General features: G+C 38.7%; 1 protein-coding gene across 1 annotated transcript in view; it reads right to left on the reverse strand.

Annotated features, from left to right (window-relative positions):
- Positions 1 to 26,428, reverse strand: part of Angpt1 (angiopoietin 1) — a 243,016-nt gene that overhangs the window by 95,027 nt on the left and 121,561 nt on the right. The window contains exon 2 of the mRNA XM_042055692.1: positions 4,024 to 4,179. Within this exon, the coding sequence (XP_041911626.1) occupies positions 4,024 to 4,179 (156 nt within the window). The remainder of the gene's footprint in view (positions 1 to 4,023; positions 4,180 to 26,428) is intronic.

Below are 26,428 nucleotides of genomic sequence, written 5' to 3' on the forward strand. Positions count from 1 at the left end.
ATTTCAGCTAAATCAAGGTGAAAAGTTTATTAAACTACACCCTCATCGAGTTAAAGAAACACAGTTCAAATTTTAGAGCTGACCTTTGCATGTAGACTTAAGAGGAAACTGATTGTTGTTTAGGGAGGTGTGCTCATTCCAGAGAATTCTCAGGAATGGCTTTAAATTTCTAACTTTGCTGTTTTGAACCTAACAACAGTTGCCATGGTTACTTATCTCCGAGATACAGAGGAGTAGGATTAGATACATAGGGAATTTATTAGAGCAAATGTCAAAGAAAGGAGACTGGGAATAAGTGGGAGGAGCAGGAGACAACCTTCAGATTATGGTGCAGGCTTTATCCCAGTGAAGAAGAGGGGAGGTAAAGGGGCCTTAGATGGAAGTTTTAGCCCTCAAGACAGCCATAATTATATTCAACAGGCGATGGGAAAACCTTAGTCAAAGTCATGTGTCAGCAAAGTTCTCAAGCTCCTGGGAACAAGACTAAGTATCCTGCCACAGTGAGTCATGGCTTAGAAATGGCTTTAGAGAATTGTGGTCTCTGTGCCAATACCTGATGGGTTCAGGAGCACAGCAGTTGGGGTTGCTGGTCAATTACAGTTCCCACAGTAATGCACTGGAAAGATATGCTTAAATCTGACAGAAAGAGAAAAGAAAACAGACCTGGATACCTTTTCCCACCTGAACCTGAAATCACTGGACATAATTACTGCTCCAGGTACTTCTGCAGTCTGCAAACCACCTATTGGAACAACTTGCATCATGGAAATACGCAAAATAGATCTGTTAAATTGTGATTGAATTCCACGTCTACTACTATAGCGCTGGGACTTGTTGGAGACTGAAGGAAACTTGAGATGCCAGTCTAAAGAGCTTCCCTATGGTTAACACAGCTGGCAGCTGCCAAGGGCAGCACTAAGGCCTTGGTGATGAACTGACTGGCACAGGAGGGAATGATGTGAGTGGGTGGGCCTGCCTTTCTCACCAACAGGAAAACAGCAGCATTTTCCAAGAAAGCAGCAGCATTTTCATTGCATATCAGAGACTGTCTGCAGTGTTAAGATTAGTGCGGTAGTTTGCTTGCTCTGCATTAAATCTTGTTGTGTGCTTGGACCCATTGATACAGTCCCGAAGTCTTAGAGAAAAAGCAGAGCCAGAAGGGAGAGATGAGCATGGGTAGTAGGATGAGCACGTAGATGTCAAACTGTTTAAATTCTCAACCTAATATTCACTAATTCTTTCATTTGAACCAACGTTTCACATCCCTATTTTGGTTTCCTCATCTTTGAAAAAGGAATGAAAATACTACATACGTCTGCAGAATATATTTGCTAGTAAGAGTTAATACATGTGTAAGATTATTTAAAACCGAGCCAAGGAGACGATTAAAAGTAGACTTAATTTGGCTTGTTGATCTGATAATTTTCTATACACCAAATTTGCCTGAGGAGAAAGGGAGGAGATTATGCAACAGGAGAGGGACATGAATAATTCCTGATCCTAACTCCTTCATGCAAAAGAGGAGCTTGAAGGAGAGGGGATGCCAGGTGAGACTGATAAGAGCTGGTTTGTTCTGCTGGTCTGTGGAGGAAGAACAGGTTTTCTCTGCTTTGGGTTTCTCATTATCCCTCCTCCCTCCCCTCCCCCTGCCCCATGGCCAGCAATGTTTTCAGGTGGGCTCACCATGCAGTGTTTTTTCTGAGTATAATGGTCATCGAGTGTGGGGATCTTTACGCTCTCACAAAGCGATGGTCCTGCCACCTCCTATGAAAGTACTCATCTGGAAGGTCACCAGAGGACTAGCAAGCAGTCAGTTGCTTATCTTTACAGCATCATCACACAAACGGGGCTAAGCCATTGCTACCTGATCCTCCAATACCCAGCAGCCTAAAGTCAGTTTTCAGAAAAGTAAAATACAAATGTCAAGCCAAGTTAGGTGAATGTCAGAGCAAAAATGCAAGAGCCAACCTGGACAGAGCAGAAGCCTCCTCCAGCTTTTAAATGCCAAGAAATGAATCACATATAAATGTGCTGAGGCTTCAGTATTCTTTTCGTAAACTTCACCCTGCATCAAGTCGTGGGTGCACTGAGTGGTTATGTTGAAGCAGGACACGTCCTGTCCTAATAGTTCAAGTATACACCATGTGGATACACACCTGCTTTAAAAAGGGTTGGACCACAAACATCAATGACTGTAAGATGTTCAAATGAAAATAAGGAGACCACAAAGGTTTCCATTTATAAAGTAGATTATGCTGCCTACTTCCCTCTTTTTAATAATTCTGAAGGATTTGCGATTATTTTTTAATTTTGTCTATCTGAAAAATGTTCTTGCTATTTCTAATAAGCTTTAATTGGTTTCATGATGACTTTTTACTGTTCTACATAGGGAGTTTTATTTTGTCTTTATTCGTTGACTTTTGTGTGCAGTCTTTCCAACAGCACATATCTCAAAACGGGCAGAACAAATTTTACTTTGGAAAACTTTTACAGCATTGGTCTTTACAGTTTGGAGATTAAAATATTAATGAAGGTATCATTTTCCTCCATCACTGCAGCAACTTTCTAGATGAGAGGAGAACAAAACCACCGCAGAGAAAGTTTTAGGGAGACTTAAACATTAATAAAGGCCTGTGTGCATGCGTGCATGCGTGTGGGGTGTGCAGGAGCATACTGGAGTCCTTTCCTTCCACCACGTGAGTTCTGAGGATAGAACTCTGGTCCTTAGTCTTGGCAAAAAGCATCTTTATCTGCCAGTGTCTCCAGGTCTGAACTTATGAAAATGTTTGCAGCAGGTGGTAAGTTTTCTGACTTAAATGAAGAGAAAAATACAGTCTTATTATATGTAATGCATGAAGCCGATATTATATAGATCAGCACGCTTTCTTCATGTGATAAGAAATGAGTCAATATATCTTGTATTGTTTAGTTATGAGATATAGTTCCCATTCCCTGTACTCTGTGTGGATCTGATAATGATCCAAAGGGGGAAAACGTTTTCTAAAATCTTATTTACCCAGTGTGACCAGCATTTAGATTCTGATTCCACTAGTTGATAATTAGTATCATTAATCAATGGAAGAAATATGAGGACTCCAGAGTTTGAGTCTGGAATTCTGTAATTACGTTAGTGAGAGGGATCAGTGCAACTACCTGACCTACAGGCTCTAAGCGGCTTCCATAAATGTGTTTTGTATCTAGGAATCCAGTATTTTAAAGAAAATGCTTTGTCCATGATAAAGCATCTTTATTATTTCTCTTTATATATAAACACATAGTCTGCAATGTCACTGACACAGATTAAATAAAGTATAAATAGTCCCCCATTTTTGAATCGTCAAATTTGCATATGCAAACTTTCAGCTACACTGGAGCAGAGTCACCCCCACTCCAAGTTCAGAATGTTATCAAGGTGGGCTCACAGAAGCCACACCTAACAGTACTAAGAGATCATCTCGTACTACTTTATTGTGATCATCGTAGTACTTTATTGTGACGTTGACTAGAATATTTTTGACCATGATACTGAAAGAGCATCCTTACACTTTACTAATTTCTACTCAAATATGCAGGTATATTCAGACTCATGCTTAGTCCTGCTCAGTGCGCACAAGGTTTTCCTTTCTATGTATTGAATGCACAGGCCACTGCAGAAGCCACTATCCCTGGAGCATTACCAGAGACAGAGCAAGATAGGTCGAAAATGCTCGTCAAAGGCACCAGTGAGACCCGAATAGCTAGTTTGTTTGACACAAGTCATAGCACAGTTGGGAGCTGCTGTGTTTATTTGAACTTAATACAGATTAGATATTCTTATCTACTCTGTTTTCGCACACACTAAATACACTCAACATCATTAATGCAAAAAAGCATGTATAACTTGTCAAACGCTCATTGTTGTTGTTACCAGTAAACAAAAACAAGCCTCATGCTGAAATATGCTCTGAGTTTATGGAGTAAACAAAAGAATAAGTTCAAAATAATTCTCTGGTTGAGTATGTGACTCTGGCCCTGGGGACATACCTGGGTCTCAACATCTGTCAGCTTTCGGGTCTGTTCTGCAGTCTGAGACAAGAGGCTGGTTCCTATCTCAAGCATGGTGGCCGTGTGGTTTTGAACCGCGTTCTGTTGTATCTGGGCCATCTCCGACTTCATATTTTCCACAATGTAATTCTCAAGCTGCAAGAGATAAAGGACAAGGCATGCAAGATTATAAGCAAAGCCTCCCTGTTTGGGGCATGCCATATTTACAACGACCAAACAAGACCCAGCTGGCAGACCAGCCATCTGGCAGATCTCCTTTGCATGTCAGGGAGCTGAGGAATGGAAGTCGGACACACACCAGTCCAACTGCTAACAAACTCGTTACACACAGACATGTACACATGATAACCACAAATCATAAGAAGAATTTTCACTGGGGTTCCACTCTCCTGTTGTGGACATGATCTCATCTAACCCTCACAGCAATGAAGTGAAGGGGGCAATTAGTTGCCTTTTTTTTTTTCATTGTATAGTCGAGGAAAGAGAACTGAAAAGAGCTGATAATAAAGCCCACAGTTACCTAGCAAGAATGCAGGTGATTTAGCAAATAATTTAAAAGTAAATCTTACTGCTTTGGTCTTTTGGTTATTTACCATGCTGACTACTCACTTCAGAAGAATTCAGCATCCTGTTTCTATTTCCCACTGATAAAAAGCAGGTTGTGTTGAGAGAATAAGAAAGGGAGGGAGTAAGAGGAGGGTGGGTACCCATTAAAAAAGTCTTCAAAACAGTATTACAGCATCAGCATTGATGGATAGTAGGAGCCACAGAGCCTGGGAGCTGGCCTTCACCATTCTCCTTGCTCCTTTGAAAGCTCCAAAAGAAGGCAATGAGACTGCAGTTCATAAACTACCATTTGCCCGGCTCGCCTGGGTAAAATTTATCCCTTTATGATACCATCTCAGAGAACTCAATGACCATAAAATAGATGGTACCATAGGGGCCAACAAGAATTATGAAGTGGCTGACTGTGGCGGGGGGGGGGGGGGAGTGGGGGTGGGGAGCTTGTTAGGCACCTGGGAGAGTGAAAGAGCATAGGCATTGCTTAAAGAATGCAGACAAAGCCAGCACCTCTCTGTCAGTGCGCTTAGCTCTGCAGCACGGCTGTGTGGTGACTGTACTTTATTACCCAATTTCTCATATGAGGAACTACATCCCAGAGACATCAGCTCCAAGGCCACACACCACACAAACAGTCAAACTTGGACTTGAGCGCTGAAGTCCTTAACTCGCATACAAACACTTTCAGCCACTTGGTAGCTCTGCCAAGTTGTGCTTAACAAGCCGAGTTGGAAATCATTAACAGCTACATGATTTTTATTGATTCAATGAACTATAATGCATCCATATTGTAAGTTCCGTAGTTTCATTATCATGCAATAAATAGAGTCTAAATGTAAAATCCCCGCTGAAACCTTGGCAATTGCCTCTCTAACACCATCCATTGCTGACTTGTACTTATCTAACTTGACTCTGGTCCAGATGAACAAAATGAAAATCAAACTCATTGTTGGTGATCCCTGAATTTGTATTTCATCAATATAAGGGTTTTGCTACAAATGCAAAATAAATCATAAAATATCTGAATGTTACTTTAGCAAAATATTTGGCCTCAGAGCCAAATCCGGAGTTTATTCTCATTAAATCACCTCATTGCAACAACCAAAGAATGGTAGAGGACCAGAGGCTTCGCCAAAACGGTGAAAGGCCCTCCTTTTGTGATTCATGTTCCTAATGATAGCTCCGCTGTCTTTTGTGTAATTATCTGTGGCTCTTTCAAGAGTAAGTGCTTCAGATAGAGTTAATCCACCACCGTTTCTAAAATATGTTCATGTTTCCAGAACCTGGAAGTCTACAGTGTTCTACATTCAGTTTGCTGTGAGAGTTGTTCAAAAATGAAAAGGCGTAGCGAGCCACGTGAAGCTTCCGTTTCAGAATTCTTCACAAGAGAACTTCATTTGCCTCTGAGATTCTTACACTAGCAACGTAGATGCCTGGTACTGTAGATGTTCAATTTCACCACCACAAAATCAAAGCCAACCTAGGAAAAGCAGTCTAGGAAAAAAAAAAAACAGATAGGAAGGTGATGGATGGGGAAGCCGGGTGACAGCAGTAGACAGATGTTGCAAGTCCCTGGATAGAGGCATGTTTTTAATCAGATTGACCTTTGGACATCCACTTGTAAGTTGCATGATCCAATAATTTCCCCTGAGCAGCCAAGGTATTTTTTTTTTGTTCAATCACATTGATTTATGCTTTAGCATAATCAAAAGATTATTGGCCCGTTACCAATGAAAGATGTGTAGCACGAGAAGCCCCTGACAGACAAACGTCAGTAGTATGATCTTTTGTTGTCCAGGAAATTTGAGGCTTTCATGGATATCCTATAAAATGGCACGTGAGATTCCATTGTGAAGACAGCAGCCATTTATAGCTAATGTTGGTCAGCCGCCTCTTGCACAGCAAGCATCAGAGTAAGCTGGTTCTCTTTATAGGATAAAACCTTAAGGTGTTAAACTCACAATAATTTGCTGGTCTTGTCTGTGCTTCTTTGGAGGTGGAACTGGGGAGGCTTAGGAACCCCAAAGTAACTTGCTTATGATCAAGCAATAACTCGCTCATCAAACCCCCACATGCTGTTCTACTTTTTTATATCTTTACTCTACATTCTTTGCCATTAATCTATCCAGCTAGGACTATCTAGGGACCATGTATATTTTACATGCAACTCAAGATTCCTGATTATTTGTTAAAACTGCAGAAAAGGAGTTTTCAACATGCAGATGAGGCACAACATGCTAGAAAACTCCTAAGGTAATTATCAAGACAGTATTTGTTTAGAAAAGCTCTTCTATATAGTTCTGATTCAGCTAAAAAAAAGCAGTGCTTTTTAAGACATTGTCCATATTAAAAACACCTGTATGTAAACTGTGAATGACTGGTCATTAAAGAAGGAATGAGTGCCAGAATGCAAATTGTTTGGGTCACTAGCATATTGTCTAGTTCACCTGACTGACAAATAGGAAAAAGTTTTATTCATCTTAAAAAGGTTTACATGCTAGGCCAACCTTACATGGTTCACAAAGTGGGAAGAGAAAAGAATTACTGACTTAAGCAACCAAATTTGTACTAGTATGCCAGATTTCATGGTTTCAAGAAATTCAAACGATAATTTGATGACCTAAGAAAATTGTGCTCGACATGTATAAAGTAACAGTTTTTTTTTTTTTTTATACTACTGCCTCATAGAAAATAGTCCCCAGTGCTTGTGTTGGTATGGACAGGGACACAGAGATGTACTCCAGGCATCATGTAGCACTGGGGCTACATGGAGGTTCAGCTACTCTGTGATCTATTAGCAGGTCAGATCCTGACCACTCTTCACTACTGAGTCTCCTATTTAACTCGGAGCTTTAGAACATCAAGTCCGAACAGCTGTGCCATGTCAGCATACATCACAACCACAGAGAGCCTCCCGGGTCAGCCGTCTCTGCTATAGAAACACAGTAGGTCTCCCACCCTTACAGAAATCCTCATTTGAGCTGCTGTGGTGCATGGAACTCCAGTCAATTATTTTTTTAATCAAATGGGGCTGTTATGGCTAGCGCTAGCTGTCTTTTAGTGCACAAGTAACGGCACTCTGAAGTAGCAAGAACCAGATGCCATTGATTTAAAGGCTAAGAGGAAGGCTAAAGTCAAATATACAATGTGTGAGGACTATGAAGCCTGCTTTCATCTTATCTCGAAACATTCCTCTAGATACAGAACTGTGAAATCCATCTTTATGCTCCTGATTGGCTACGTTCAGGAACGATTTGTAACAAATTTGATTGTCTTCATATATTCTCTAAAAATATGTTTACAGAAAATGATGGCTTTATATATTCTCTAAAATATATATTTACAGAAAATGATGGCTACCGCAAGGCATAATATTTTAAACATGCAAGGGTTGATGTTAAGCTGAGGAGGTACTGAGCACAAGAGCTGATGAGTTATGTTGCGACACTTGAATGATAAAGTTATTCTGCTTATGACCACGCCAGTGTCTGACTCCAGAGTTTTATAAGGAGTGGGCCAACAGGCTAGGAAGGGGATGCAAGATCTGGAACAACTAATGACAGGAAAGTCAACGATATTTTAAAACAGGGAAATGGTATTGGCTTTGTAAAATGATTTAGTATTTATAATGGACTTTCACACAGATTCTCTGCCTTGCTTCTTCTATCAACCCTACAAAGGGAAAACTGGTTGCATTTGCTAGTTCGAAAAACAGGGGCCTTGAGGTAACTCGATAGAAATCAAGCGAACTAGCATCTTGCCCTCCTGATGCTCCACTACCCTCAGAACTGGAGTCACTGATCTCTTGCTAAATCATTTGACTGGATGATTAATCTCACTGGTAGCTCATAAAGATTCGCTTACTTGCTGTTCTTTTGGGGGAAAAGCAGTGGAGGGCGATTGCTTTCACTCAGCTTCCCTCTAGAGGCAGCCAGACTAATTGGAGGTAGTTGAGAGGTCCTAGGTATCTGGAGAGGTGAATTTGTCAGTTGTATCAATGCAATTAACACATCATGGTGGTTTTTTTTTTTTTTTGGCCAATTGCTTTTCTCACAAAGTATTTAAACCATATCAAGGGAAGAAACTATATACTAAGCTTCTACTGAAGTTAAATATGTACCAGGATTGATCAAGATGTTGCTCATTTGACTCTTAACATAACCCAAGTTATGTTATTTTTCTCATTTCACTAAGAGAACTAAGGGAGGTACTTAATGTCTAGTAGGGAGTAAGAGGCTGGCCTATTTTCCCTTATGACAGCCTTGAAGACATTACTGGACTCAGAATCCTTGATAATTCATGTTCATGAGGAGAGTCTCAATGAGATTATGACAAGTCTTGCATGTGCAATGCATTCTCTAGCAGGTCTAGGCCTGAAGTGGCTCTTCAAGTGACATACACAAAGAATATAATTCCTCCATGTAATTCTTAAGAAAACAACATTTTGAAACCTATAAAATCTGACCAAGGCATGTTGGCTTAAAATATGTTATAGATTAAGTAGACTCTCATTGAGTCAGGGTGCATATGGTATTACTCAGCTATGGCCAAGTAACCATGGAGCAAAATAGATCAGTAAATATGAGAAAACAATAAAAAGGTAAAGTAATTCAAAAAATGTCTTACATGTTGATGGTTTTATCTAATACCATCATTTTACAAAGCAGTGGGAATATTGAAAATTCAGATGTATCTAGGTTTATGGCCTAATAAAAAGAAATGGCTAAGGCCAGCAATATTATTTGCAAGAATTTCTACTATAAGATCTCTGAAAATATAACTTATTTTTTATTAAGTAAAGAATAAATATCTTCTTAGACAATAAATAACATTTAGCTAAACTTTCGAAACCATTTCTCTGCTCTCAGCTTCTTTGTTGTCCTGTATCTTGACATCAGTTGTGTTCATCTCTGAGGCCCTTAGGATAGAGAACCCAGGCATTGCGATGATCTCCGTGAACATCACTTTATAGACATAGCAAGGGACGTCATAGAAAACAAAGTGGCATAGGTAATTAATGTCAGATATCAGGTTGCAGACTACTGGTTTGTGGAAAAGTCAGGCCTACATTTGAAGACTGAGCCAATATTGGTGGCCATATTCTGGGCTTACCTCCCATGTCTTATTAAACCCCAGTTCCTTGACTTGCTTTATTTCCGCTGGTTTCTGGTTTGGATACCACATTTAAGAACGCCAGTGTTCACACTCTTTACTCAACCTTTGCTTCCTGACCCTGACATTTTCTAGCTACTTCTCAGTCACTGACCCCAAGAACCCATCAGTTGATTCTCTTAGGTATCACTCCACAAGTAGCAAAGCCAGAAACGGAACCCTGTAATTTTTCCAAGTTACTAAATCCCATGTAAGTTCAGCATAGTTCAAACATGTACATATTTGTTCTATGAATTAAGTCTGTACCTGACTGCCCAAAGACAGGGTTCAACCCAGCAGGAAACAGATGTGTAGGAGGACACTGTGGCAGCCTACTTCTGAACATCTGCACTACTTCCTACAAACACTCTTTTATCTGTTGAAAGGGAATATATTCCTAGATATTGATATTAAAATGTGAGTGCATATTTGCTATATGACCCTCAAAGAAGAATTAGCAGCTGAAGCATTGGGAGAAGACTTCAAGAGAACAGCACAAAATCCTGACGGGCAGATGCTCTCTCAAGGACTGTTGTTAATAGAGATTCGAATGCATATTTTTGTGACTGTTGACAGTTCTCAAAGTCATGTTCATTATCCCAGAATTAGAGTAACATCTAGGAAGTTGTTCTCCCTTTATATAAACAAAAGAGAAATTACCTGCACCCGAACACATTTTCCTGGTCTGGGACTTTTCTTTTCCACTCTGTTTCTTTCCCCATGAAAATATCATAGTCAAGAAATATTTAAGACATTAGCATCTTTATACATTTTCAAAAGGAGATGATATGTGAAAAGCATCTTAAATCAGGAAGGACTCGGATATCTGGAGTTTAATCCAAGGTCAATCATTTTTTTTTTTAATTAGTATTTGGGGGATTTTATTTTATTTTTTATTTTTGTAGTTTTTTTATTAAATTATATAATTTTACAAATTTTACAAATTTTTACCTCCTCCCATTTCTCTTCTCCTCTCCCCATCCTCCCTCCCCCTCCCTCTCCAGTCCAAGGAGCAGTCAAGTCAATCATTGCTTTATTCTACAATCTTGAGCAGTGTATTAAGATTAGCTTAAGACCTTCATCTACTAAATAAAAGACTGACCGATTATTTCAAATGCTTCCTGAAGTTCTCATATAACTTCATTTAAAACTTTTGCTGCGAGGTATGAGTCTGAAAGATTTCAATTATTTTAATTTATTGTAGAAGAAAGAAGCAGGGATGTATCCATTTGTATCTATAAAACGTGTCCTACTTATCCTTATTGGCAGTAAAAAAGCCATGAAACCAGGAACACAACAGAAGAGCCCTGTATCAACTCTTCTGAACAGGCACGTCTGTCTTAAGGTAAAGAGCAAGACCGACTGAATCTCTTAATCCCCAAGCACCATTCAGTCCAAAAGACATTCATTGTCTTTTTGCTACACAACATGCCTTTCCTTCTGTGTTTTTTTTCTATCAATGAAAAATACTGCTATGCCTAAACATCCTTCTGAGCCACAGGGAATCCTCCTGTCAATTCTCCATTCTCACCCATCAATCTCTCGAAGGTAGCCTCGATCCGCGTTCCCATTTGCTCGCTGTTGACATTATCCCTTTATCCTCCCAGCCTCCAGCTAGGGTCAGACTCATCCATTTTCTTCTGGCTCTGTTAACGACTACATAACTGGTCTCTTGACTCCAGCTTTGCTGTTCCCAATTCATCATCTGATGTGCAGCCAGAGGGCTCTATCTCAGTACGGATTTGTCCTTTCTCCCCATGTTTAGGCTCTTTTAGTGGTGCCCACTATCTGCCACTCAAATTACAACCCTTTCTCTGTATAGAAGATTTTGATTTAGTTTTTTATGTAGTTAAATTTCTGTATGTGTAGTATAAGTATGTGGTGTACATACATAGACCTGTATGAGCATATGCAGAGGCCAAACAGGGATGTTGGGAGTGCTCCCTACCTTGCTCCCAGGAGGACTTAAATTACTCGTCAGCCATATTTTCTGTTCTCTTAGGCTAGATCCTATATTTTAAAACTTAAATCAACCTTTCTCTCCTAAAAAGTCTTTTAGGTATACCAAAGACACAAGCAAAAGACCAGAAAATTATACAAATTAACAAAGCAATATGAGAAAAAAATTTCACAAAAAATACCATTCAATTCATTTTGTTGTCAGCCATCTACTTCTGGATGTGGGGCCTTCCGTGAAATGTGGTTTTAATATACCCAGTAAGATTCTATTGAAGAAAACTGACTTTTTCTTTGCAAGTGGTTATTGGAGACAGCGCCTTGGTTGGGGGTGGAGATTATGTTGACTCCTTGTTCTCAGCACTGAACCGTGTCTGCTGTCTTGAACTTGCTGCCATAGTCTCTGTGAGTTCATATGTGCATCAGTCCCGTTGTGTCTGGAAGACATGGTTACATTGGTGTCTTCCATCCCATTGGTTCTTACGACCTTTTCGCCTCCTCTTCCACATAGCTCCCTGAGCCCTGAGTGGAGGGGTTTGATGAAAATGTCCCATTAGGACTGAGTGTTCCAAAATTATCTCACTCTCTGACAAACATTTAAGTATCCCTTAACACTGGTTCTTTTTCAAAATGAGTCTGGAAAACTAAATGGTGGGAAATGAGAGCAGTCACCAAGAGATTCTGACCACGCATAAGGAACTGTGCTTGCTAAACCAACCTGTCTTTCCTAACCATCTCCTGCAATCTGCTTCTCTGGAAATCAAGTGGCAAATCAGTAATAAACCAGGGCATGTCGCTGAGGCCACACAGGGATACCAAGAACTTGATATTAAATTTTCAATATGATTCATTTGCAAGGTTAAGACAGTTGTTTTCCACATTTCCAAATTGCTATGTTCATTTCCGTGTAGTTTGTTGTTGTTGCTGTTGCTAAAGATTTAATGAAAATAATAAATGCATCACTTTTCTTTGGAATATTTTATGTAAAATTACACAAATTTGACTTCATGTTCAGTATAATATGTGTTTCCTTTTTGGTCTTGTTTTGGTTCTGTTTTTAAGAGGGAGAAAGAGCATGAAGGTACGTAGATGGAGAATATGGGAGGAGCTGGGGAAGAGGAATGAACATGATCATGAAGTTCTCAAAAAGAATAAAAACCTTAAAAAACACCCATGTGAATTACTGAAACTACATAATCACTCAAAAGTAAGTACAATTTTATATAACCATTAAAATTTTAAATGTTAAAACTTCTAAAAAATGTTTTAATTACTAGGATGATGTTTGTTAATCTTCAGAAGCAAGCCCAGTATGCTACCTAACAACCTAGAAATCTTATTCCTAAGATGAGTTTATATTTAGATGAAGGGAAAGTGGAAGAACTATAAAATAACTTAGTGTGTGTTGTTTTCCTAAAAATTAAACATACTATACAAAATTCTTTCTGGTTTACTTAAAGGAAGGAAATTTGTACCTTGAGCAGCCAATCACCCACACAGGCAATAGGTGATAGAGGATAGATAGGGGGGAAAAGACCCCATATAGGGGGATTTCTACTTCTAAGAATCATCTTCTATCAACATTTTTTCTTAACACAAGTAATATAAATGAAAATAATAACTTAAAGTGGCATTTTTAAAGGAAACAACATTAAGAGAAATATTCCAGGTTATACTATGAAACTTAACACTCCAGTAGATAATAATGTATTTAATATCAGGATTGCATAAGCCTTCATGAGGGGATTTGTAGATTTTTTTTTCAGAAGTATCACTGGCAAGGAGAAAGCTGCTATCTCTTCACTCTGGTATTTCATACGAAATTTCAATGGTATTAGCTCTTAAAGTCAAACTTCACTCCAGTGCGGTCTCTGCACTTAGCCTTCTGACTTAGGAGTTATTTTTCTCATGCTAATTCTTTTCTTAAAATAAAAATTCTCCATCCGTTGTCTGTATCATCCAAAATGCATCTTAAGTTTATGAGGCTTCAAAATGTTCTTTCTTAAGCTTGCACAGGCAAAACAAATGGTACAAATGTGTGGATGTGCCTGTGTATGCATGTGTTTCCTCCTAAAATATGGGATCACTTAAATGGACTTGCAATAAGCCTGCCCAGGCATAGAACTATCAATGACATTATATAAGAAACATTCCAAAGCATAATGTGTGAGGTCCAGCTATTTCTTCTTTAATCATAGCTTTGGGTAGTGCTTATTTAAATTACCCTTGGGAGAATGGGAAGAAAATCGTCACTTAAAGAGTAAAAACAGGATAATAATTGTTGACATCTTATAAATAATATAAAAAACTCCAATTTTCCTTACTTTGATCAAGGGGCTTCGTACCCCAGGCATGATTTATTCATTCACACAGACAGTTTGCTGCTCTGGTGTTGTTTGTTTCCTAGTGTGCTATTGGATAGAAGTGCAAGTTGACATTTTGATGAAGTGTGTGTGTGTGTGTGTGTGTGTGTGCGCGCGTGTGCACAGGCGTGTGTGCTTGCGTTCATGTATACAAACGCATCCATATGAATACTTTTAATGTTGCTTATACATGAATCTGTATAGGGCTGACGACTTTGAATTAGATAAGAGCACTTGATAAGTTCTTACCTAAAGAAGCTCGGCTATCCTTCCCTTTGTAGTTGTTAATTGTCTGTAGCCTTTCCTCTAGAGGACGGGCCTTGTAAGATTCCCCCACCCATGTCACCATGGTCAGCAGATCTTGCAGGTCTGGTTTGGGCATACTCATTGTTGAGATTTCATAGGTGGACATATCTGACAGGTTTCTTGTCACATAGAGAAGACTCTGTCTCACAGCAGATATCCTGACCCTCTGGCTATTACACTCTTTCTGACTCCTCCTTCTTTGATGTTCTCTGAGTCTTAGGTGTAGGGGTTGTGCTATAAGATGTACAACTCTGGACTTGGCAACCATGGTCATTTGTGGTCTGTATTTTGACCAGTTGTGGAATTCTGTAGTGGTCTCCCTCTGCTTAAAAAGAGGCTTCAGTGATGAGGAGTGAGAACATTTTTCTGTGGGCATAAGGATAAGCATTTAGAAAATATTTAGAAATTATCTTAACTCAGAAAAGTGGAAGTGGTAGGCGCTCCTCTAGGGGCATGACCTAATGTAGTAGGTCACGGTTGTTGGCAAGGTTTACAATGTCAGGCATGAGTTCCTTTCTATTGAGTGGGCCTTAACTCTAATGAGCAAGCTGCTGATTACCCCAAAATATAAATGCCACTAGTGTGACCTTCGGGATATGGTTCAAACTGGTTTGCAGCCATTATAGTTGAGTAGACTATTAATTGCCTTTATCCCTTGGCAATTTGGATATGTTTCTCCAGTACTATGCGTTTGTCCTAAGAAAGAAGTCTTCCATATCAGATCTAGCTTTATTCCTTTGAATTCGAAGTCTGAATTATGTGGTGACTTCAGAAATAGGGTCATACCTTCAACTTCTAGGACGCAGCAAAGAGCAATGGCAATAGATTATATGTTGGGAGACTCCTTGAGTCCTCTAATCGACAACTCAGAAGGAGGCTTCCATGCCTGGTACTGAAGCATTTCTTAGTCTACAGCTCTTGGGGAGAATGTTTTCATCCCATGGAGCTTAACTTCACTCAACATATATGAATATGTTTTTAAATAAGCAAAAATTATGTTTCCTTATGAGCTTTGAAAAAAAACTTAATGTTATGTATTCCCCTCCCTTCTTTATCTTCTGTATTGGCTTCCTTCCCTAGACATATTTTTAATTCATATAAAGTCCATAATACATTATGTAGAGCTACAACACATTTAGCAAACGTTTCATTTTGACATATCTGCTTTGCATTTTATTCTCCTAATCGGAAATAAAGCATTGCATGGATGACCCAGAATGTCTGCTCCTCAGCCAGAAATAATCTTTATTTTAAAGTTCAAGTTGGCTTTTTACTACAGAAGTACATATCCCAAGTAATACACCATAGTGTCTACTATATTTATTTTTTTTTTGGTTTTATTCGAGACAGGGTTTCCCTCTAGTTTCTAGAGCCTGTCCTGGAACTAGCTCTTGTAGACCAGGCTGGCCTCGAACTCAGAGATCCGCCTGCCTCTGCCTCCCGAGTGCTGGGATTAAAGGCGTGCGCCACCACCGCCCGGCGTGTCTACTATATTTTGAAGATTGACAAAAGCCTTATTATTTGCGTGACTGATTGCAAGACTTCTTCAAATGCTTTGTTTTTAATCAATACTATGGTTTTTAGATATAGTAAACATATTAGTTATACAACTTTATTATGAATTAAATGACTGAGTTAGGTTAAAAATTTTGACTATTAATAAAGTATAGTTGTATTCTGACCCGTCTGGAGAGAATTACAAAGCCCTTGGGGTTCCTGGTATCCTGAGTTCTATCTCAGATGCAAAAAGGAACAAATTATTTCTCAGACTCTCACAAAGCCCCCAGGATTTCTTCTCTAAGGAGCTGAAAGAAAGTTGTGTGATGAATCTTCCCCCATTTAAAAACTAAATCTCAAGAATCTGAATGAATACTTTTATTTTTGGCAAATAGCTATTTCCCAGAGAGAGCAATTAAGGGTTGAGAAGGAAAAAAGAAACAAGTTACCAGAACTAAAAATTGATTCTATAGTCCTTCTCAAACATAAATTACTACATTAAGGGTTTAAAATAACCACAACCACAATTATAAAGACAGCCTTCCCAACATCTCAGGCTTCTGTTGAGAATCAGCCTAGATTTTAAGGTACACAGCGACTAAAAACTACCAGCTTTTCATGGCTCAAAGAAAGAACCATTTCTGCTCAACATAATGAGCAGTATACAAGGTGATATATTTAGCATGTTCTCAATTATGGTAAGCATATTAAAGAGCACATTTGTATGCATTGGAAAAGAAAAGTTGTGAATGGCGCTTATCTCCTGCTAGTGTAGGAATAAGTGAATCTCATTTTCTTTTCCAATGGCTTGGGGTTTTCCACTTTCTTTATGAAAGCAAAAGTCTAATTTTACAGTCAAAGTAAAAAAAAAAAAATGAGAGAATAAAATGTGCTCAGAGTGTATTCATTGCTAGCAATGGCAATCACCTGTCAGCCTTCGATAGTTCTTGGAATAGAAAACCATGAATAGCACTGATGTCATCCATGGAAAAATCCCATTGGCTTGGTGAGTTCTCTTTCAGCATCGCCCTCCAACTCCCAGCACTCTGATTCCCTGGCTTTATGGGGAAGAGGAAAACACACAGCAGAAATCCAAAGAGCAGAAACAACTAAGGTCATCTTCAGTGAGAGAGATTTTAGCAGGCCAGTCATTGAGCTATGTCGTTAGATACTGCCTTTATTTTTATTTTTATTTTATTTTATGTATATTCATGTGTATATGTATGTGCATCATGTGTGTATGTGGTACCTGTGGAGAGTATCAGATGCCCTGGATTATAGACAGTCATGAGCTTCCAGGTGGGTTCTGGGAGTCTACCTGAGTCCTCTGGAAGACCAGCAATGCTTAGAACTACTGAGTTCCCTCTTTAACCCATTGATATCCCCTTTCATTTTCCCTCAGAGATCCTGTGTGAGACATGCATGACTGTTATCTCAGACCGACCAAATAGCAGAAGTTAAGTGTCATGACCAGTCAGAGAACTCGAGTATGATAATCAGGATCTCTTTAGAGTCTCAACTCGGCTGTCAAGAACCCATACTATTTGCACCCATCTTAACTCCCAGCTCCCCTTGGTCGATGAAGTATGATGTATGTATGTATGTATGTATGTATGTATGTATGTATGTATGTATGTATGCATGCATGCATGTATGTTTGTGTGTGTATGTGTGTATGCATGTAATAGTCTTGCTATGTTGCCAGGATCCTAAAGGCAAGCAATAAAGAACCCCAATAGTTTGTAATCAGCTTCATACAGAAAAAAAGTCATTATACTTGATTCGTTTTACCAATAACAATGAAAACTGTCCTTCACTATTCTCCTGCTGAAACAATAATTAGGCCACGATACAGTGGAGCAGTTGGGGCCTTCAGAACTCAGCATGTACATGGGATGGGACTGTCCCGTACCGAGATGACCTTTTCTTTCCTCACTAGAGGAGTTGTGTGTCATTTTAGCTATGTTAATTATCCTTGCTGAAAAACACCAGTGCTTTCTCTCATCCCCTCATCCAGAGCAGAGATGCCATCAGCAATATGCACGTGGTATAATATTCTCCTTGTGCCCCTGTTCACTAAGCCACCACCCTTCAAATAAACATGAATGTCAAGTAAACACTTTCCCAACACTCATATAGGCACTTACACGCTTGGAAAATTACTCTTAAAAGAGAAGACTTTAGTCATTTGATTTTTAAATGTTTGACAACAATCAATAGTCTTCAAAATGGTTCTGCTTTCAGGAAACTACTTTAAGACACCCTGGACTACTTCTGAACTGAACTGCTGATATAAAGGAACTTTACTCAAAATCTTCTGGATTGTCAATAGATAAATTTTATTTAAAGCTAATTGCATAATATCCGCTATTTCCAGAAATAAAAGTTTCTCACATTTAGGGTGAGGGAGCTGGAGAGATGTCTCAGCGCTGGCTTGTCTTACAAAGGACTTGGGTTTGATTCCCAGCACCCATGTGGTAGCTCATAGCCATCTATAACTCCAGTTCTAGAGAATCCGATATCATCTTCTGGTCTCTGTGGACAACAGGCACATGCACACTAATATGAAGGGAAAAGCCATACACATAAGATAAAATAAAATTTGTTAAAAAATTCTCACATTAAAAGTAAGAATGTTTAGTCTCCCTAGTCTCTTCCAATATGGGGAAAAGGTCTTACTGATGTCTCTCAGCCAGGTGGAATCTTGCAGCAAACAGGGCTATCTTTAGCCTGGTGTTGTGGAGAGCTCCCAGAATATGTCAGCAGGGACCTGAGAAATCTGTTTGCTATCACTTGTCTTCCATTTGAACGCTGCAGTCTTTCGCTTCTTTGAGGTAACTACTCCCCATCGGAAGATCATCACACTGATCAGATGGGCCCTCAGATTATACGTTCTGGGAAGTTTGCTGCTGCCGTGATCAAAGGACGTCAGGTGTGCCAAAATATTTGTCCTGGTGTAAAGCACTCAGAAATGTCAGGTGCTTCTACTGCCACTGGCATGTGATTAGCAAGTGGGAAGTGGTTTGAGAACCTAATGGAAGTGTGAACTCCTGTTAGGAGTGGGGAGAAACTAAGTGTAACTATGAGAGTTGTAAAGAGAAGGCAAGGACAGCTAAGGTTAACCCTGGTTTGAGTTTTTATCAAGGCTACATCTACCTCCTGTGAGAAGCAGTCTATGACAAGCAGTGTGTGACAAAGAGAAAGGTTTGAACTCTGGACAGTTTGTGTAGGAGTGTTTTTTATCACTATAGTTTTCTTTTACTCTATCTATCTATCTACCTATCTATCTATTTATCTATCTATCTATCTATTTATCTATTTACATATGTATGTATGTATCTATCTCTCTATCTCTATCTATCTATCTATCCATCTATCTATCTATCTATCTATCTATCTATCTATCCATCCATCCATCTATCTATCTATCTATCTATCTATCTATCTATCTATCTATCTATCTATCTATCTATCTATTTACATATGTATGTATGTATGTATCTCTCTATCTCTATCATCTATCTATCATCTATCTATCTATCTATAATCTATCTATCTTTCTCTATCTATCATCTATCTATCTATCTATGTACATATTTATCTATATCTATTTATCTATTATTTAAGTTTTCTGATGGATTTTTAGACTGACAAGTGAATAAATTTACATCATTTCAGGTCATTGATGGTAACTTTCAACAGGAAGTTATGGCCCTACAAGTGTGACACTAAAATTACAAAAAGGATGTTGGCCTTTGTGGCTTCCTACTAGAAATGTGAATGACACTGAAAGTACCAAATGTGTCCTGTCCTCTGAGTGAAGCAAGGCCTCTAGTTAGACAGGTTGATGTCTACATTTTCCTAAACCTCAGGGTCATCCTTGAGGATGCCTGTTTGATATGGGAAACATTCCACATAAGGATGCACGTGGAGACACCACAATTGTGGCTCTCTATGAAAGCAGTTGCTGCCCCTAGGAAGTGAGGCAGGAAGGACCAAGCCCTGTCCATACATGGCTGCAGTTAGTGGTGTATGCACACTGAATGTCTTAATTCTGTGAATGCCTGCTTCATCTTGAAACCCAATTCTAAAGAGAAAACTAATCTTCAATAAAGAAACATTAAGGTACTCCAACTTCTAAAACAATGCAGTCACTGGAGCCAGATAGGCTGGTTCACCTCACGAGAAAGCACATATATGATGAAGGCTCAGATAGAGGACAGCTTCTCACACAGTGGGGGGGGGGTGTCACTTGTAGCTCCTGAATGTGGGGGTCTGGAAACATTTGCTAATAGTGAAAGGTTTGCAAGTACGCAATAATATCAAGAATTAATTTTAACTTAAATGCAGTGATTCAGAGGTGTTTTTGGAAGTATTCTTCCAGGAAGGGTTGGGCTGCACCATAGCCTTCCTTCTGAACACACCAAATGCACATTTTATATCACACCACACATGCTCTAACAATACCACAATGCCAAGAAAAGCTGCCTGAAATGCATCAACTGCTACATAATAGAATTTCACTGCTTTACATGGTATACATAAAGTCAACATAAAATCACAGAAAATAGATTTATTGTACCTTCACAACCCAGCAGGATATTATACCTTTGAATTATATTATGTTTGAAGGTTTGATTTTTAAGATATTTGTGTTTCTGACTTAAGTTTTATTTTTAAAAATGTTAAATGAATTCTGACTTGCAATTATGACAGAATTTTTAATGATTTCTAAAATAGCCTTGAACATACTTCTAACATTTCAATCTAAATATTTTTATGGAACAGCATTCTCAGGATTAGAAATTACAAAATAAAAATATCAATCAATTCCAAAAGTCATTGAAGATGTTTTGTTTTGCATACTCCAGTATCAAATATTCAGCCACAGTTATTTGTTTGTATATAAATAAACATGCAACACCCATCTCATATTAGAACATATTTTCAATCTTTAATAAATGGTAAAATTGTGTATATATATATATATGTATATATATATATATATAACAAAGTACTTTTCTTTAAGGTTTACACAGAGTAAGTATTCTATTTTCAAACTAATTTTATACCCTATATGTTAAGGGTCTCATAAAAAATATCTCATATGTAAAGAGAAAATGAGCAGAAAATGTCTAGGAAGTCATGGATCATGGTGACCTTCTCTCATGTTTTATTGTCAATCAAAATAAGGAACACAGTTTTAACATAAGAAGGAATTAATGTATCACACACACATACATACAAACACACACTCAGAGAGAGAGAGAGGGATAGGAAAGAGAGAGGAAGAAGAAGGAGAAGGAGGAGAAGGAGAAGCAGCAGCAGCAGCAGCAACAGCAGCAGCAGCAGCAGCAGCAGCAGCAAAAGTTTCATGAAAAGATACTGTCCTACAGGAAAGTCTAAAGTTCATCTGTTTTCCTGCTGTCTTCTACAGTGTTGGGCTTTATTTCATTTATACTGGAAAGCTAATCTCAACCCATTTTACATGTTTCCTAACTTACTAAATTAGTTCAGATCAAAAACACTGGTCTGGAAGCCAGCATTCTGTTTACTATCTATTATGTTCTCACTATGTGTTCAGCAATGTGCTAAATACTTTGCTCACTATGTCACTGAGTCCGCAGGCAGCGAACACAGACCATTTCTAATAAAGCTGTTTTATAAATGAGGCATTTGAGATGAAAGTGATCTCTGCTCATAGAGCCAGGAATCAGAAGATTATAGACTATATGTCAATCCTTTCTCATTTTAATCCAGAATTGCACTTATAGAGCCAAAAATTAAAAGTTAGTAAGTCAGGGAATGTGAGACAGAATCTTGACTGGAGCAGCGCAGAGCTATCCCTGTAAAATACATACATACATACATGCATGCATGCATGCATACATACATATAAATATACAAAGCTGGCAGAATATAAGATATGCTTAACTGCTGTCTTAAAAATATTTTATTATTTTCAATTCTTTAATATGAGTGTTTGTCTGAATGTATGCTAGAGTATCATGTGCATCAATGTCTCCCCTGGAACTAGAGTAATAGATGGTTGTGAGCTGCCATATGGGTGCTGGGAAGTAAATATATGTCCTCTATAAGAACAGTAAATGCTCTTAACTACTGAGCAAGCTCTTCAGTCCTTATTTTTAAGTTGTGTGTGTTCCCATATGTTGATGAGCATTTATACACACATGTGCATGCAAAGGCCAGAATTCAACCACACTTGTCATTCCTCAGATGCTGGCTACCATTTTATATGGATACAGGCTTTCTCTCACTGGCAAGGCATTTGCTCAGGCTCCCTGGCCAGCTAACCCCAGTGATTCCTTTGCCTCTGTCTTACAGCTGTGGAATCACAAGCATGAGTCTCTGTATCTTGCTTTTTTATATAGGTCTATGACTCAAACCAGGGTCATCATGCTTGTAGGATGACAAGATTTAATTGCCTCAGGTAACTTCTCAGTCTTCTTTTCATGCTGATAGTTTGTTGAAGATCATTGTGCATGAGAAAAATAAAAATAAATGCGACATAGTTCAGTATATGGACACACATGTCACCAACAACGTTGTTCAACATTACTTTCATTTTTCCTATCACAAAATATATTTTGTATTGATATATTCAAACAATTAATTTGGATAGAGTCAAGTTTATATTTGATACAATATAATGAGTTTACAAATCAGATATTTGGAAATAAGTCACCAATGCAGTGAATGTCTTTGTGGTAATGGTGCTCACGTTGGATGATGAAGGTGGTACATTTGTAGTACATGTTTTCTGTTTTGATTTCACCCACCTCCCTCCTTCTCCTGGGGATAGAAAATTGTATAAGGTCCTATGATAAAGAACTTAAGATTTAGGCCGGCCCTGGGTGAATGAGCTTGGAATCAATCCCCCAGAAGTGGTAAAGTCTTAAAAACTGCAGTCCCTGTTATTGACCACATAGTTAAGACATCTCTGGATCCTGACACTTACAAACTATGTGAGGCAATGAAAATTGTTATTTCAAGTCAATGGATTTTGGCCTGATTTTTTTTTCTCTAGAAAACTGTAGATCATAAGTTCAAACAGTTACAGATTGAACCTTGATGGACACCACTCCAACAAGGTTTTGTTTCAATGTGTAACGTGAAACAAGGAAAAAAAAATAGGAGTGCAAAGTTGCAGGTTATATAGGTCATAAAAAACAGAAAACTGGATCATGAATTATGGAGACAATCTGACAGTTTACTTCTGGGTTTGAGTGAACTACACAATGAAGCAGTTTATGAATTACTGAGTTCTTAAACCCAAGGGGCCACTAAAAGAATCTGTCAGCGAATCTATAATCCTTCGGTGTATCTTTCCTCTCATTCACCCTCGAGTATTTTAAAAATGACATCTCACTTGAAGGTGGACAAGAGAAAGGGAGTTGTCGCTCACCTATGACCTATGTAGGTTTAGTTGCTTTAGGCAGAAATGGATGCAGGGTGGTTGGAGTAAACTTGAACCTAGGCAACGGTGAGTAGCATCTTCCTTCCCCGTTTCCTTCTCTCCTGGAGCTTCCCATGCTATTGCAACCCTTCTTTCATGGCCCTCACCCAGAGCCACCCTTTACCTCAATGGCTCTCCCTGTATTGATTCAGACAGGAGCATGAATTGATCATTTCCAAACTGTTGCTTCCTTTGGCTATTTCAATGCGCTATCGCGTTCTGTGTATTTAATTTAAATCTGCTACTTTCTCTCTCAAGCATCATCACAGTGTGAAGGGTTTCTATGTTGAAAATGCATGTGTTTTACTTGTTGTATAAAACAAAACTGAATTTACTAGAAAAAAATTTGTTTCAAGGCAATGTCTTTCATAAACTTGTAAAAAGATTCTTCAACTTCAAAATTATTGACATTCAGAACAGGAAAAGAAAGCCGGGCGGTGGTGGCGCACGCCTTTAATCCCAGCACTCGGGAGGCAGAGGCAGGCAGACCTCTGTGAGTTCGAGACCAGCCTGCTCTACAAGAACTAGCTCCAGGACAGGCTCTAAAGCTACAGAGAAACCCTGTCTCAAAAAAACAAACAAACAAACAAACAAAAAAAAAGAACAGGAAAAGATTCTGTTGTGTGTAGCTGTAATTATGTGGACATCTTATACATGCAATGAGATATCCCAAATGTGACAACCCAAAAATGTCCACAGCCAATTTTCATATGTACATAAGGATGACACATCAGACCCCAATGAGTACCACTGATGCCAAATAATTGTTATGAGTTTGAGAATGTTTCCGTGTATGTGCATTTAATAAGAGATTTAAAAATATAATTTCAGGAAATGAGGAGCCACTCTCAAACACCTAAAACCATAATCAATCACAAAGTCAAATTGTATGCCTGGGTCATATCCCAAATTGTCACCAAAAGCAGAGATTGAAACTGTAAAATTTTAGGTCTACTATTTATCTTAACAAATAACTGAAAGTTGACCATATTTATAGAACAGACCAGTGTGATGGTGCCTTTCTTTTCTTTCTTTCTTTTTTTTTTTTTTTTTTTTTTGGTTTTTCGAGACAGGGTTTCCCTGTAGTTTCTAGAGCCTGTCCTGGAACTAGCTCTTGTAGACCAGGCTGGCCTCGAACTCAGAGATCCGCCTGCCTCTGCCTCCCGAGTGCAGGGATTAAAGGCATGCGCCACCACCGCCCTGCTGTGCCTTTCATTTTTTGAGATTTCCTTCTTTTAAGAACCAGAAAGAAGTGTCACCAAAGCTCAACAATACAGTCAAGACCAGAATGCAGGTTTCTGAACTTGTTGGCTTTCCAATGAAGGTTAAACAAAAAAAGATGATTTTTTTCTGGGTTGGTAGTATGTTTCCCCCTGCTTTATGTGTTATACCAGCCTTGGTGCAACACAGAAACTGGATCTTGAGCATGGAGTCTGTTATTTGAATGATCTTGGGGCAGTGCTAAATTTCTTTACTTCAGTTTCCTCTTCTTTACTATAAGGATAACACCAACATTTTATTATGAAATGTTCTGTAAACCCTCAAGTGCAGTGAAAATGTCATTTAGTTTATTGTAATGCAAAACATTTGTGACAGAGGCACAAATGGGAAAGACATCCTCCAGTTATTTCAGAGAGGAAAAAGTGAGTATCTTGCTGTGGTGCAAACTACATTTACAAAGAGTTTACATTTTGACAGTGATAAGGGGCTAAAAATGTCCTCTGACAATGTGTAAATCCTTTTCCATTTCCGAACTGTTCTTTTCAGTATCTCAATTCCCCACTCTCTTAAGTGGGAATTAACTTAGACGCTATTTTTAGTCAAGTTCAAAATAGATTTATCTTTGTGAATCAGGGAACGTATTAAGAGATATCTGAAGAAACTAGATGAGTTTTGAAGGAAAACTTGTTTTGCCAATACAATACATCTGCAAGGCACAGCTTGACATGCAAGATTCTAAAGCGGCATTTTGCAGTATGCTGCAACATGAAACTCTGTAATGGACAACCCTGAGAAAGAAGTGCACAGCAAACACAGTTACGGTGTGTCTGAGCGAGAGTATATCTGCCGGGTGGAGGATGAAATGAGTGATGGGGATGGAAGCAGTGAAATGATGGGAAGCAGCAGGGATGGCAGAGGCATTCGACTCCACAAACTTACTAGTTACCACCCGAGCACAGCCAACGAACCTGCTAAGTTCCAGATTGACAGGTTTTTGTTCTTGGTATTCAAGCATATTCCTCGGATCATTAGAAGCTTCCGGTGAACCAAATACTTATGTGTTTTTAAATGCACAGCCTCTCCGATGGAGGAGCCTGGGCTTTTGTGGGACTCTGGCTATTGCTCCATGCAGTCAAGTAAGGGAGTAGGGAACACAAATTGGAGTAAAGAATGAAGCTGATGAAACCGGTGATGTTTTTAAGGAGTTCTCGTTATTCTCTTAAGCAAAGTGACCTATAGTTAAAACAAAGTGGCTTGGGAAGACTCCACCAGTGCCTGCACCCAATGTTTAAATTGATTTTTTTTTTTCTCCAGTGAAAGCTGACTGCTTGGTTTCTCTACCAAAGAATTTCTGAACTTAGCACCACTTCAGCTGGCTGCCTGAAGAATGTTGACCTTAATCCCCATTTAAGAGAGTGAAGGGTTAGGATTAATGTTTCTGGTTTATGCATATTACCTTTCAAAACTGTCTCCATTTACTTATAAAGGAGGCTTGCCAACATTTCCTTCCTTCTTTTTTTATTTTTTCTTTCTTTGTTTGTTTCTTTTTTTCATTTCTTTCTATTGGATGGATTAAGACCAGGTTATTTCCATCCTAAAAGTGTGATTAAATATATTTGTGGTTACTAAATAAGAAGCCAAAAGAGCCAACTGCAATGGTCTGTAATATACTGCAGAAGACTACTTTATGGGGTATATTTATGGGGAAGTTATAAGATTAGAAAGTATAGTGTTTACATTTAATTGTACTTTCCACAATGCAAGTTTTCATGAAAAAAAAAACCTCTAAAAATGGCAAATAAATTAAACCAACATGCTTATACGTACTGTATATTCTGTCTAGAGGTTACCA

The sequence above is a fragment of the Arvicola amphibius genome, chromosome 9 (assembly GCF_903992535.2).
Source record: "Arvicola amphibius chromosome 9, mArvAmp1.2, whole genome shotgun sequence".
In the NCBI taxonomy this organism is placed as follows: domain Eukaryota; kingdom Metazoa; phylum Chordata; class Mammalia; order Rodentia; family Cricetidae; genus Arvicola; species Arvicola amphibius.